The sequence below is a fragment of the Sturnira hondurensis genome, unplaced genomic scaffold (genome assembly GCF_014824575.4).
Source record: "Sturnira hondurensis isolate 20B ecotype Veracruz unplaced genomic scaffold, ASM1482457v3 Scaffold0017082, whole genome shotgun sequence".
In the NCBI taxonomy this organism is placed as follows: Eukaryota; Metazoa; Chordata; class Mammalia; order Chiroptera; family Phyllostomidae; genus Sturnira; species Sturnira hondurensis.
The window spans coordinates 2728136-2743495 of NW_028089713.1; the positions used below are offsets into that span (position 1 = coordinate 2728136).

At 52.9% G+C, this 15360-nt stretch overlaps 1 protein-coding gene across 1 annotated transcript; it reads left to right on the forward strand.

The window, feature by feature from the left end:
- The first annotated feature begins 3588 nt into the window (after nucleotides 1–3588).
- On the forward strand, nucleotides 3589–6461 carry KISS1 (KiSS-1 metastasis suppressor). Its single transcript, XM_037067128.1, has 3 exons — nucleotides 3589–4002; nucleotides 5446–5545; nucleotides 6004–6461. The coding sequence occupies exons 1-3, from the start codon at nucleotides 3863–3865 to the stop codon at nucleotides 6445–6447; spliced, it is 684 nt and encodes a 227-aa protein (XP_036923023.1). The 5' UTR covers nucleotides 3589–3862; the 3' UTR covers nucleotides 6448–6461.
- The last annotated feature ends 8899 nt before the right edge of the window (nucleotides 6462–15360 follow it).

Below are 15360 nucleotides of genomic sequence, written 5' to 3' on the forward strand. Positions count from 1 at the left end.
GAAATCATCTTTGTTCTAGCGAGCCCCTCGTCCAAGGATAAAAAGTACTACTGCAGGCCCAAGAAAAAGACGAGAGTCCATTGCAATGGATACATTTAGTGAATATCTTTGAGGGCCCTCTGTGTCTGTACTGAGCAATAAAGTGGGTGCTGAGGGCACAAAGGGAAGAGCTCTGTCCCTACCTTTAACACAGTGTGCACAGCAATTACAAAACGCTGTGATCGTGGGTGCCAAAGACACAAAGGAGGGAGCAGCACCTTCCGACATGCCGTCGCCTGGAAGTCACTTCTCTGCGTCCCCTTAGCACTGCCCAGGTACATCCACCTTGTAGAGCTACCACTGGATCCTGCTTTCCGACAGCTACTTGCAGATCTGTCTCGCCCACCTGACCATGCTGTCTTCACCTCAGAGCCCTGCATGGAGTAAGTGCTCAGTAACTGTCTGGGAAGGAAAGGAGGAAAAGGGAAGGCAGCCCCCATCACAGATTATAGCCCAGGAGCCCCCTTCTGGTCTGAGCTGGGCACACGTGGGGAACCCAGAGCTCCTGGGTCCCACTGTGGCCTCCTCCTCTCCCTCGTCCCTTTCATGATGCTCACTTCACACTGGGTATACTGGTGGCTCTTGTCTGGAGGGGGACCGGTTCATACTGACCCCTCACCACACTCTTCCTCAAATAGTCCCTCTCCACATTGATTGGAGCATAGTCGGTCTCCTACTGTGTGGTCTGGGGTGGCAGGGAGAACAGAAAGAACTCAGAAAGCCAGCCTTGGAGGATTCTGGAGGGGAAGAAGAGGCTGATTTCAGTCATGGGAGCCAGGAGGCGGGAGACAGCAGTCTCCCTCCAGGAGGAGGGAGAGGGAGATGAGGGGAGGCCTGCGCCTGGAGACGTCACCCTGGGCTTTATAAAAGGGCCAGGGATGTGATCAGAGAGCTGGCAGGAGCGCAGCCAGCTCCCTCCCTGTGGGTGTCCACCCATAGTGTCGTCACCGGGACCCTGCGGAGCAGGCACCCTGCCAAGACCCTGGACGGGACCCCGTGCAGAGCCAGGTAGGCACACCGTGGTGCCCACACTTTGGGGGAGGGGTCTGCCCAGGCCTGGGAGGCTCCCCAGGTGGGAGCAGGAACTCGGTTCCAAGACTCTTGTATCCTGGGCAGGCAACGGGGCCTGATTATTCTGGGGCATCTGAGTAAATCCACTGACTTGCATTGTATTCGTGAAGTCAGGAGCCTCTCAAGGACTCCTCTTACTGTGGCAGGAATAATTGCAATGAATGAAATGCGATTCATTGCAATTACTGAATGAACTTTGTGGCTGGCATTAGAAGCCACAGGAACTTTTAGAGGGAGCTGGGGAACCACTCAGGGCTCATGAGCTCAATGGATGTCCTGCGAGCAGTTCTTCCAGCTTACAGCTGACAAATACAAACCCAGCCAAAGAGCCCCTTACACCCTGCTGGACCCCTGCACTAAGAAGGTCGCCCTAGAATGGAGCCACCCCAGGAAGGAAGACACCCACATCAAAAGCTTTTTGGCCATGCCTGAAATTCCTCTGTTACTGGGCACAAAAGCCCCTGAAATAGGGGAGCCATGAAAATTATCCACAGCAGGACAGCCAGTGTGGCCCCTTGGAAGCTGACGATTCTTTCCTAAGCAATTCATTTCTACCACATCTGTTAGGAGTTGGGAGAAGGCATGTGTGTGTGTCTGTGTGTGTGGGTGTCTGTGTGGGGGGAATGCGTGGTAGGGAAAACCACACCTCTCACGTGGCACCACGGCAAGTGCCATCTGACGGGGAGGAGGTGACGGGGTGAGGCACGAGGAGCACAGAGGGCCCCGCCTTCCAACCACGCAGCCTGCATACTGCTCCTTTCCTCACTCACCCTCCTGCTTTTGCAGAGCAGCCAGAATGCTCCATCTGAAATGCAAGTCTACACACACTTCTGTCTCAGACCCCCTGGGGTGAAGCCCCGTGTGGTCCCATCACTCTCTCCAGCAGAGCCCACCCACCTGCCTGCTGGCAGGCTACAGGGCCTGCACTTCCCTCCACACCCAGCCCTGGCTGGCCTCCTGCCTTCTGTATATGCCTTTATTCTTCTGCCTGACTCTTGCTCAGAAACTCAGCTCAGGGTCCACCCCCTGCAGAAACCCCACCTGGACCCTACAGAACAGGCTCCCATAGTCTCCAAAGACCCCTGTGTACTCATGCACCTTTAGCCTGTCATTTACAGTGTTATTTTTATATGGTCTGCTTCGGACTCAGTTTTTTGTGCTAGACTTGAGATGAGGACTGAGCAGCCGACAGCAGCCTGTGTCTTGGAAGCTGTGCACCTTAGCACCCAACACAGCGCCCAGGCAGCACTCAGGAGTAATTTCCAAATTAAACGGTGCGTGCACAGTTCAAACCACAAAAAGTGATTTTATGCTCTTCTTTCCAGTGAACCAATCCCATCTGTACTCTCTGCCCCACCTTAATGCAGGTGCAGAAAGCTGTGGTCCGGGGTTCAGGGTGTCACAGAATCAAAGTCTGCAAGGATAAATGGCCATCTGCGGGGACAGCTGGTGGCCACTCTGGCCCAATGGTCTCATTTTACAGGTGGAGCACCAAGCCCCAGAGACGGGAGTGACTGGCTCCTGTCTCACAGAGAGGCCCGGCAGAGCTGGGGCCAGATCCAGGAACTTGTGATCCCACCTCGGGATTCTTTCCCTTCACCCCTGCCTGGGTCCTGAAGGGGGCAGCAGGGGAATGGGGCGTGGGGGCAAGAGCAGAGGGATGGAGGGGGCTGACGGGCACACATGGCGGTCCTCACCGCCCACCGGCCCCTTGCCTGACCCCGGAGTGGCTCTGGCCTTCAGAGCCAGCGTCCACGCCCTTTCGGCTCCACCTGCAGTTCTCCTGACTCCCCATCATCTGTTTTTAATCATGTTTGTTGGACAGTCTCCAAGTGTCTGACAGCTTTTTCGAAAAGAAATTAGACTTGGGAGCTGGAAGAGACGGGAGGGAGACAGAAAAGGGTAAGGGAAAGGGGTTGAAGTGAGGGTCGGGGTATGCAGATCCCATCTCTACAGCCAAAATTATACGGTCAGGTCAATTTATACCCTCTCAGAACCCACAGAGAACAATACATGGAGACAAGTGACCTGACATATCAGGAAAAGGTTTTTCTTTTTCCCTAAATTATAGGCAATAAGACAATGTATCGATGGTCTTCAGACTGTCAAAGGCTACACAGAGAGCAAGACCATGCATTGCCTTTCTTCCTTTTCTTCATGAAAAAGGAAAAGAACTAAGTTTCTATTACAGCAGAAAGGAGCTGGGCCAGGTTAGTGAAGGCACAGCCCCTGGGGAGGGTGGAGCCCGGAAAGTCAGGGATGTATGCAGAGCCCGGCAGAGGGGAGGACGTATCTCAGTGTCCTCCACGCGGTGGAACCTCTTGCCCCACTTCCCTTCACCCCTCCCTGCTCGCTCCCACACGTCCTGTCTCACCGCTCAGTTCTCCAACAGTCCTCCCATGCAACCCTGGGATTCAGAATTCTGGCCGATTTCCAACCTGAGCAGTCCTGCCCCTCTCACCAACAGGGATCCCTCCTTCTTCCCTATCCTGACTGGCCTCCAGAAAGCCCTCCCTGGTGATCCTCACCTAGCATGAGGTCAGCTTTGACTACACTGCACAAGTGGTCTCTGTCCCATCTCCACCATATGTCTGTCCAGACTCATCCCTCCACTGGGGCCTCCAAGGGCAGGGGCAGCTCTTCCCTTCGCGCTGCGCTGTGCCCCAGCCTGGGTCTGTGCCTGACCTAGTCCCACTTCCCTCTCTCTGTCTTGGCTTCAGGACACTTCTAGGACCTGCGCCTTCTCACCAGGATGAGCCTACTTGTTTCTTGGCAGCTGATGCTGTTCCTCTGTGCTGTCTCCTTCAGGGAAACCTTAGAAAAGGTGGCGCCCATGGAGAACCCTAGATCCACCGGTATGTGTCGTCTGGGGAAAAGGGTGGAAGGGAGCAAGTGAGTTGTTCCAAAACAAAATTTACCACATTTTTCAGATTACGGCCAGGGGGTTGATGTGGGTTAAACAATGTATTTAATGGAAACCCAAAACTAGAACATGCAACTCATTTGGTGGCCCCATTAACCTTGCAGGTTAGGGCTGGCTTACCTGCTATGGGCACAGAAGGCTCCCCCAGGTTCAGGTGCTTGCTGACCACCATGCTCCTTCCTGGTTTTCTCACACTGTGTGCTCTGCTCCGTGTCAATCACTTCTCTGAGCAGGTCTGTTGGGGAGGAATTTACTATGCAAGTTTTTTTCATCAGTGTCCTCAGTCCCATTATGAGGCATTTGAAAAAACAGAACCTAAACAAAAGGATAGAGCCTGTCAAACTTATCGGCTTGCGATGGCACTGATGAACTAGAGAAACTGAGGCCCCGAGATGTAAGGATGCTCCCCAGTCGCTCAGCCAAACGCTGCAGAAGCCCAGCATGAGCAGGGCAGTTCCCCGGGAGGGTGTCTCTGAGTGGCACGACAGAGAATGGTGCCGCCCCCACGTCCGAGCTGTGGGTAGGTGACACTGCTGGGTTCGGTGTTCTGGGCAAACCGGAGCACGGCTTAGCCTCCGGGACTGCAGCCCCTCTGGCTACGGGACTGGGAGTGTGGAGCAGAGCTGCACATGTGGTGTCACTGGGCCCATAAAAGATTCCAGAACAAAGAGAACATGGCCCCCAGCGTCCTTTGCCAAGAGTGTTTTCTCTCCTGGGATCTGATGTCCTTTCTGGGTGAAAACGACCTCACCACTTCTCCAGGGACATTGCGTTTGCTGACTGTGTTCTGGCAAAAGGCTTCAGATGAGGCCACACAAGGCAGATCCACAAGCACTTCTACTGCGGGGAGAGCGGGTGTGACTGGGAATGAAACCACCGACCAAGTGGCGTGAGAGTGCCCTCCTAGGAAGACTGTCGTGAATTCTGCACCATACCCACACCCCTCTTCTCCAAAGTATGCCGGGGCATTGAGGAGTGGGCCTCAAAGCCAACCACCCCTGCAACACGCACCCACTCACACACGGGCCTCATTTCCGCTAACGTCCCGCCACAATTGGCTGGGGTCATTGGTACTCAGAGCTCACTGCACTATTTTACTGCCAAAGCTATAGTGCACTTAGTGAGTCTCGTGTGTGGAATGCCTTCCAAATTAGCCTGTTAGCCCTCAGTACAAAGAGGAGAGATTATACCCAAAATGTGGGAAGTGACCTGGTTAGGGTGACCCTGTTAATTTCCTGTTTTTCACTGAGTCCTTATATAGCTTATTTAGGGGGTTACAATTATTGGGGGTTGTGGGGGCCCAGTGATCTTAGCTTTACTTTCTTGGTTCTGCAACTACAAGATTTCGTTAGCTTTTGTGCAGTTAACAAGCGCTTACTGAGGCCCTCTGACGTGTGAGGCCCGGTTTCCAGCGCTCTGAGAGATAGGGGGATGAACCAACAGGCCCCACCTGCCCAAGGACGCGCAGTCCAGCTGAGGAGCCTGATGCAGAAACCGGCAGAAGGCCAGGCAGTGAGCCAAGCTGAACTTCTAGCAAATATCTTAGTTTTCTTTATATCCAAGCTCTACCCTGTTTGATTCCTAAAAGGAAGCAACCTCTTTTTAAAAAAGATTTCATTTATTTATTTTTAGAGAGAAGGGAGGGAGGAAGAAAGAGAGGGAGAGAAATATTGCCGTGACAGAGAAATACCAATCACTTGCCTCTCACTCCTGGCTGGGCACTGAACCAGCCACCCAGGCACATGCCCTGACTGGGAATTGAACTGGCAACCTTTTCCTTTGTGGGTGGACGCCCAACCAACTGAGCCACACCGGTCAGGGCAGGAAGTAATTTCATATAAAAGATAGTGAAGATAATTCTAGGAAACATTTGCAATCAAAGCTGTGTTGAAAGCAGGAGGAACAAATGGCCTAACCACCAAACTCAGATGCTGGTGGTCTCTGCTGGCACTGAGCTCTGAGTCTCCCAGAGGCCAAGGAACAAATGGAAGCGCAGGATGGGGCTCTGGGCAGGTGTTCAAGATGGCTTTCCTGGCTTGGTCTCACACTATGGCTCTGTCCTAGGCCAGCAGCGCAGCCCCCTACCGCTTCGGGCCGCCTGGGAGCAGAGCCCACGCTGCACAGCTGGAGAGAGCGAGGTGGGGTCCCGGAGGCCAGCCTCGTGCGCACCCCACAGCCGCCTGATCCCAGCCCTGCAGGGAGCAGCGCTGGTGCAGCGGGAGAAGAACCTGCCTGCCTTCTGGAACTGGAACTCCTTCGGACTGCGCTATGGCCGGCGGAGGGCAGTGTCCTGGAACGTTGCCCGCAGACAAGGGACCTCCAGCCCTGCACTGACAGGGGCTCTGGGCACGCAGAGTGGGAGAAGGGGGCAGGCACTGGGAGGGGGCCTGGAGTTTCCGGTACTGAATCAATAAAGGAAACGCCACCAACTTGCCCACCTGTGTGTGATTTGTGCTTAATTTCGCAAGCAGTGCTGATCCCCTCCTCTCCTCAAACGGCTCTTTAGATGGTTCTGAGAGTCTTTTAATATTATCAAGGGCAGTGGTTTTCACACTAGAGGTGGTGAAGAACCGGGTTGTTTTTTTCCCAGGGCAGGTCAATACTACACACACACACACATTCTCTCTCTCTCTCTCTCTCTCTCTCTCTCTCTCTCTCTCTCTCTCTCTATATATATATATATATATATATATATATATATGCGAAAAACTTAAAAATAACTAAAGAAAAGCCCAAGTTAGATGTTGCTTGGGTGTTTCAGCAATATCACATTTCTAGACCAGATGTCTTGATCTTGGACTTCCCAAAATCCAGAACTATGAGAAATAACTGTTTGCTATTTAGGTTCCCCAGACAAGGGACATATTACATAAGTAGTATTCCATACGTTCCATAGGAAAAGAACATAGCAAAACAAAACTGGTGATGCAGCCAGATAATGACTGAGATTTGGGAAACTGAGGCCTGGACGAGAAGGTTCCAAGGCCTGTGCTGGGTCAGGAAGCAGCTGGAGTTGGAGGAAGCAGTGTCCGTGCGGTGGAAGCCCTGCTTCCCAAAGACCCAACAGCAATCTTGCTGATGGAAAGGAATCCCGTAATTGCCCCAGGCCAGTGGAAGCCACTCAGGGGATCCGATCCTGTAAATATCAAAGATCTGGTCCTTGGATGGGGAACGGCATCTTAGAAGAGGCTGCCAAAAACTGCTGTTCTTCCTACCAGCACTAGGCCAGGCTAGACCAGGTGCGGTGTCAGCGGCAATGGCCTCATCAGAAGACCCCAGGAACCAGAGAGGCGCCCCGAAGTCATGGGCCTTAAGACAGATCTGGACGGCAGTTCAAGTGAGAAGCGGGCCCACCATCAAAAGGCTGTCCTCACAGCTCATTATCAACTGTGCTTTCGGGGAAACAGCTCTCCCTGGTAGCACCCCCATGCTGCCCCAAGCCCCCAGTTCCAACTAAGGACCTGTCATCCCTCCAGTGAAGACAGGTATCTTGCTCTGTGGGGACAGCCAGCCCCATCTGACCAGGAGGCCCTCTGGGTGGTGGGTGCCTTGCCCATTTTCATCCCCAGTCAGCCTACTCTGCCCCCAGGACATTTCTGAAGTCAAGGAGAGGCCCCTGAAGACAGTGCCTGTGAGGTCTTCGGTTTGCAGAACAGTCATGGACTTGCTCAAAGCCTTCTCCTCCTGGGTCTGTGGGCAGGCAGACGGACTGGAAGAGCCTGGGAGGAGGGGTTGGCAGGCCAGGCTCCAGTCCAGGGGCTGCCATTCCCAGAGCCTATGCCTCGTGGCCAGGACCTGCAAAATGCCAGGAGGCTTACGTTCTCGGGGGAGGGCTATGAGGTGTGGGGAGGAGAGGGAAGAAGGTTAAACAACCAAATAAAAATGATTTTGAACAGTGACCCCCAAATTGAGTTTCTATAAAAGTTTCGAAAGGCTACCCTCTTCGTTCTTAGATTTGCAGAGGGGCATGAGGCACAGCCCCACTGCGTGGAGCCCCGAGCTAGGCCGGCCGGAGGCCAATGGCTTAAGTGCCTCCCCCTTCCCTGGGGAAGTTTTCGACCAGTTGGACAGCTTGATCTGGAAGATGATGCCAACCCCTGTCCTGTCCATTCAGGCTTAAATGTCACCCCATCTTCACAGTCAGATCTATGTTGGGTGCTCAGCCCCAAGACACTGAAGTCCCATTCTGTGTGCAAGGGATCTCAACAGTGACCTGGGCCATCCAGCCCTCTCCCTGCAGGAGCCCTGGACAGGTCAAGTACTTTACACATATCGCTCACTCTTCTGCATGCTTGTAACCACCCAGGGAGCTGGGCATGGTATACCCATTTCACAGGTGAAAATCCTGAGGTTCAGAAAGATAACTCACACAAGACATAGCCAGTGAGAGAGAAGCCTACTCAGGGTTTGGATGCCAGAGCTGGGCTCCCCCACTGCACTGCCTGGGAGACTCTGAGCTTTGCAGTTCTTGGACCATGTCTTTGGTTTCACGATGCTCCCAGCCTGGCTCTGAACCCAGGCCCTGGATTGGAGGGAGGGTGCAGGGCAGGTTGGAGACTGAGGGACTATGAACGTTGCTGGCACCAGGGACTCTGAAATGGCAGGGTTTCCATCTCAGCCGTGGTGGGCATCAGTAAAGGCATGTGTGCCTTGTGGGGACGTTTCTGCTGGCCTCAATAGTTGGGGAGTTGGAGTTTCTGGAGGGAAGAGTAGAGTTTGTCAGTAGGGACACTCCAGAAAATTCCTCCCTCTACCCACAAGAAAACTCAGCTGTTACTGGACAGCATCAAGCTACCTCTGCATGGTCTGGGATGAAAGCGTTCTTCCCCATCAGAGTTATGGGCAACACTTACCATCCTGTTAAGCACCAAGGTATTCCACCAATCACAGAAACCAGCACTCCATAGGTTGGAGTTAGAGCTTGTTGCTGTGGCAACGAGATAGGCTGCCATGGGAACATGACAACCTGTTCCAGCCTATCTCTACCCTGAAACTGTTCCCAGGACCTCTCAAATTACCGATACTCCTGTGAGCTCATGTCATAGCATGGCATGTCGGGGGGGGGCTGTTTTTACTTGGAAGGGCATTGCATCCCTTCAAGCACCCTGGGGTGTCTCCACCTCAGGGAGAGGGATCGTAACCCAACACCCATTTCATTAAGTGAATTATCTCCTGCTCCCTGGACCAGCCTTTTCTTGGTGGAGACTATGTGGTAGGAAGAGGCTGATGAGTGTATGAAATCCACGCTTGGCCAGCCTCATTTTACAAAATTCCCGATGGCCCCCTCACCCTTCCTCGGAGTCTAGGTTAGACACATAGGAGGTGGGAGCATGTGCGTGCACGTCACTTTGGGTGCAGGAGAGTGAAATGTGTTCTCTGGCATGAGAGGCACACTGTGGGTATGTGAGAGGGGTAACCGTGAGAAACTGTGCACATGTGCACAGACATGTGTCTGGGTGACCCTGTGGGGGGGGTATGGGCCCTTCTAACTGCATTTTGGGCCTTACCAGTGCCCACTGCAACCCAAGTCCCTCCAGGATGTCCACTCTGGCTGACTCAGCAGGTAGCGGGAGGAGAGCTGAGTCTGCCTGTCCCATGCTCCTTGTTCCAGGACTACTGCCTGGGAGACTCTGAGCTTTGCAGTTCTTGGACTGCCTGGGAGACTCTGAGCTTTGCAGTTCTTTGGTTTCACGATGCTCCCAGCCTGGCTCTGAACCCAGGCCCTGGATTGGAGGGAGGGTGCAGGGCAGGTTGGAGACTGAGGGACTATGAACGTTGCTGGCGCCAGGGACTCTCATTCACCCTCCTGAGACTTTCTGAGTGAGCTGAGAGCTTGGGCACAAGGTTCTCCTGTCCCAGCCCCAGTGCCTCCCCGAGTTCTCCATGTCATTACTCCTTCCGGAAGGTCCACCCACACAAGGCAGCCCTGGCTGCTTATTAAACTGCATTCTGGGTCTTTCTTTTTCTTTCAAGGCCCCATCTGCTCTCTCTGCTGAGCTCAGTGCCCCCATCTAATTGAAAAATTCCTTGGAGGAGCCAGCTGGAGCCTAAGCGTGATGTGGGGCAGGACACAGGTGGAACAAAGACATGTCAATTTTTTAATCTTTTCTCTGGCTTCCCCATTTCCTTTTTATGAATAGAAGCAGGACTGGGCTAGAGATGTTTCGCTCCCCAACTCCAAGCCTCAGTAAGTCCAATTCCCATCTCTTTACCTCCTTCCCTAGGGCGGTGACCATGGCAACTGTTCTCCCCCAAACTAAGGATGGCCAGGCATAAATCCATGCCTGTTTCAAAGCAGCATAAATCAGGCTTTTCCTGTGACCAGCATTCTCTCCCCCAGCCCTTGTCCTCCGCTGGCCACTCTCAGACTTGGTCTAACACTGAATATCCTCATGGTCATCGTACAGCAAAATGGGATTTGGGGCCATTTTTAGAGAAATCCTGAGCACCACTTGTCTAGAGATACCACCCCACCCCCACCGAGTCCCTGCCCCCACTCCACATGCCCAGCCATGGGATCTGAAAAAAAATGCAAGCGCCAGGCTCCAGCTGGATTTATGTATCTCCTGACGTCGTGGGTCTGCTCCACTGGGAAAGGGCAAGTACCACGCAACCCTTTCCTCTGTGTCTCCTTGCTCCACTTCCTTTGACCTCGTGGTGACGCAGCCCGGGGCCTGGACGTGGGATCTGGGGAGCCTCTGTGAGAAAAACTGGACCCCAGGGCTGAGGGGACTTGGGAGATGACCTGATAAGGGTCTCTACCCACTTTCCCTCCCACCCCACAGCCTAGGGCCCTGGAAGGCCTAAGTTCCGAGAGTAGAGTCTCTTGGATGGTTCCACCTCCCCTGCCGGCTTCTCCCCACCCTGACACTGGAAACGACCAAATAACAGTCAGAACACACAGGGCCCTAAAATCCCAAAGCTCTGTCCAAGGTCAGAGCTTACCACCTCATGGGCATTCATTCCACTGGGCAATCCTGGCCACTGGGTATTTCTTTCTTCCAACAGAACAAAAATCAGACTCTCCTGGCCACTCCTTGAGCCTCAGGCTGCACAAATAGGCCTGCCTGGCTCTGCTTCCCATGGAAAATCCTTCCAGGGCTTTACGACCCCCTGCAACCAAATGGAGAAGGTAGACCAAGAGAAGCACTTGAAAACAGCAAGGAATGGCTGCTTCTTGCCCAGGCTCTGAGCTGGAATGTCAGGAAAAGCATGAGAGGTTGTTATTTCTGGACCTGTTTCCTCTGGGAGGGTAATTCGCTTTCCTCTCTTCTGGTTCCCCCGCAACACTGGTGTACAATTTGACTGTGCCTCACATTGTTCTCTCTCTGTCCTGGTGCGGTGGTTCACACTTACTCACACTTGTCCCACTGCTGGTCTCAGGGCCAGCACACACTGCAGGACCCCTTGGCCCTGCCTTTGCCGTGGAAGAGAGCTGACTATTGACCTCAAATATACGTGAGGGTCTTGTGTACTGTGCTGGGTGTCTAAACTATGACTGGGCATAGGACTTAAACATTTCCTTCTCCCCTCCAGAGAGCTCTGTGGGGTTAGCTGCACTCTCTGCAGCTCAGCCCCTGCTCAGCACCACTCTCGTGAACCCCACTGGCTCTGCGAGTCACCTCCGATGCCTGTGGCCACAGAGCGGGACTAGCAGGTGCAAGGTGGGGCACTCAGCTTGCCCCCCTCCCAGCTCTCTGAAACCTCAGCTTCCTGTCTGAGCAGTGGGGATGACGGTACCCACTCCGCACGGCTGCTGTACTCCCCAGTACACCGGAGGTGCTTAGTAGATGCTCAGTAAATGTTATTGGAGTTCTGGAGCTTCCAGGCTGACCCCATCTCCTCACCTGCTTTCTACCCCTGCTCCTTGCTCCTTCTGCTCTTGAGTTAGAAGAGGGGAAGGAATGGAAGGACTGGAGGTCAGTCACTTTCACTGGCCATGATAGGTCATCATCTTGAGGGAGCCTGTTGGTGAAGAAGGAGACAATATCACTCTTGAGCCACTCTCCTGAGTTCCCTGACAGACTCTCCATCAGCTGAGGGCCTCAAGGGGGAGACAGGCGAGCTTCTGGGGCAGGGCACTCATCACCTGGGCATCTGGATCCCCATGTAACACAGGATATGACATGGGAGATGCAGGTGTCCATTCTGCCACTTACCAGCTGTGAACGAGGGCACATTACTTACCCCCTAGGTCTTGATCTCCCCCCGTGTTCCGAGGATACTGGTCCACTCAGCTCCCAGGGCTGAGGTAGACATGGGAAAAAACTCCTCCTTCCGGGTCCTTGATTTTTGCCTCGGACTCCTTCCCCTCTCTCACTTGCCGCTGTGATTACTGGACTTGCAGGTTTCACCCCATCACTTCTCAAAGGCCATGGCTTCTGGCTTACAGCCTTCCTCTACCTGGTACCCTTTGTCATCCTCCCGGGTGACATCGCCACCCACACACACAGTGACAGCCAGCACCCTAGCTCCTTGGTTTCCTGAGTGTCCTCCTTGCAGGGGCGTCACCCCACTCCACTGCAGCCATCGTCCCCCACATCCTGCTCTGGATTTGTGATTGTAACTGCTTCTCTGAAGAGACGATCTGAGATGCCAGGACTTGACCAGCTCTCTGCCTTTCAGCTTTATGCTGCCACAGTTCCCACCACCACAGCTCTTTCCCCTCACCTGTCCAGGTCCTCCACTTCCTTCCAGCTCATCCATCCTGTCCCCTCCTGACTTCCCCCCACACCCACCTTCTAGTCCACAGCCTATCATTCATTAACAGTTTGGCTAGAAACCTAGCCAAACTGTTAATGAAAAACCTTTGCCCCTCATCTCTGATTACCACATCTGGCATCAGCCCAGCCCTCTACGACACCAGCCACGGGATTTCCCTGTGTCTGTCCCCAAATAGCCAAGCACTATGGCGGTGGCAGAAGAGGCAGTGAACAGAGCAAACTGGCTTCCTCTAAAGTCGTGATCTCCAGCCATCTTAATTCCTCCCCCAAATCCTCTCAGTGCTCCTGGTCAGCTTCTTTCCACCTTCCCCATTTCATAATTATTTCAAACTTTCCCATCTTCCTCATGCTACCGAGTCCCCTCCCGTTTCCAACTCTAGTAGAAGTCCTTGCTTCCAGAAAACAGTCACCAGACAGAAAGCCCATCAGCCTCCAATACCAAACAGATAAACTACGGGCGCCACGCATGCCCACCTCCCCTCCTGCCCCAGTGTGTCCCACCCATGTGCGCCTGCCGTCTCAGGAACCCTATTGCCCTGGTCATCCCTTCCTCTCAAAGGAGACCTTTCTGTGCCTTTAAATAGAGCCAGCCCCTCCCATCATTAGAAAGGGGGAGAAAAGAGGGGGCAGTGGGAGAGGAGAAGAAAAAGGAAGGAAGAGGAGGGAAGGAGGGAAGAGAGAGAGAAGCCTCCTCGCTCTGTCCTCGTTCCCCTCCGGCCATCACCTCCTTTCTTTACAGCCCGACTTCTCGTGGTAGCTGCTGTGCTGCGTGCACTGCTTCCGCCTCCGGCTGGATTCTGGCCACCTGCACCCCCGCAGCAGCTCCACGAACAGCACCGATGGCTATGTGTCTGGGTTGTAATCTATGTCCTCTGCGCTGGTGGCAGCACGGCCACCACTCACCACCCCTCCGCATCCTCCTCCCTCTCTGCAGGGACACCTGGGCTCCCTCCCACCTTCTGGCCTCTCCTTTGGTGTCCTCTGCAGACTCTTCTTCCATCACTGGTTCATTAAAGCTTGGAGTCTGGGCCTTCTTCTTCTCCACCCTCTTCCCTGGCTACTTTCATTCGTACCAATGGCATCAACTACCAGTTACAAATAACACACAAATCTTCCACCCAGGTCCATACATGCACCTGCCATCTAACATCACTCCTGGGATATCTCAAAGGAACCCCGCTCTTAACGGGTCCTCAAACTCGTGGTCTCCCCGACCTGCTTTCCTCCTGGAATCCTGGCTCTTTTCCATTGTACCCCCTCTTTCACTAGGCATCCAGCATCTCCCTTACTCCTCATATACAACCCGCCACCCAATCCTGCACATTTTATTTCCTAAATATCTCTCGACTCCATCCAACCTTCTCTATCTCTACCATGCCCACCATGCTGGTTCAAGTACCATGGCTTCCTATAACTGGAATAGCCACATGACTCTGGACCGTTCCCAGGTCCTCGCTAGACCATAGAGTCACCAGTGTTTCTGCAAACATATTTAATGACATCATCAGTCTCTCCTTCACCTCTTCACCCACTGCTTTTTGGATAAACATAGCATGGAGTTCAAGAACTTTTATGGTTTGACACTCTCGTCAGCTACGGAATGAGTCCAGGTCATTCTGCCTAAATTCATAGGCTGACTTCATCACTTACTGTCAGTGGGACCCTGAGCAATTACTTTCTGAACCCCCTGTATCTTGATTTCCTCACCTATAAAATGGAGTAATAATGGTACTTCCTCATAAGGTTGTTATAAGAATTAAACGCACTCAGCACTCAGTGAAAATGGTGCCTAGCATAGATCGGTCTGCACACAGTCGGTGCTAGCGCGCCCTCTCCTCTGCCCTCCCAGGTCCACCACGCATCTCACTCCCTCTCCCCTCCATTCAGCCAAACTGTCTCTTCTTCAGGCCCTTCTTTTCCCCATGTTCCCTCTCTCCTCAGGGCCTTTGCACATGCTATTTCCACTGGAGCTCTTTTCTTCCCTCTTCAGCTACTCAGTGCCTGCTGGTGCAACCTTCAGATCACAAGGAGCTTCCTTGGGGAACCTTCCTGGAGTTCCTTGACTGGTACTGGTCACTGTTAGTTCGTTGGGTTGGCCAGAAAGTTTGTTTGTTTGTTTCCATAAGGTGGCTTAGCAGCACCTACTTGTCTTTAACTTCATTCAAAACAATTTTGTTAGATTGTATTGTGACAGCTGTTACATCAGTGGGCATTTAAAAAAACTATCAAAATGGGTGATTTTTTGTGTAGCCACTTTAACATTGAAAATGGAGGAAAATGCATAACATTTTCAGTATATTAGGCTTTATTATTTCAAGGAAGGTAAAAACAGAACTGAAACACAATAAAAGATGTGAGCAGTGTATGGAGAAGGTGCTGCGACTGATCAAATGTGTCAAAAGTGGTTTGCAAAGTTTTGTGCTGGAGATTTCTCACTGGATGATGCTCCACGGTCGGGTAGATCAGCTGAAGTTGGTAGCGATCAAATCAAAACATTATTTGAGATTAATCAATGTTGTACCATGTGGGGGATTCTACCACGTGGGGGATAGCCAACATCCTCAAAATATCCAAATCAATAGTTATTAGTGACAATGAACAGTG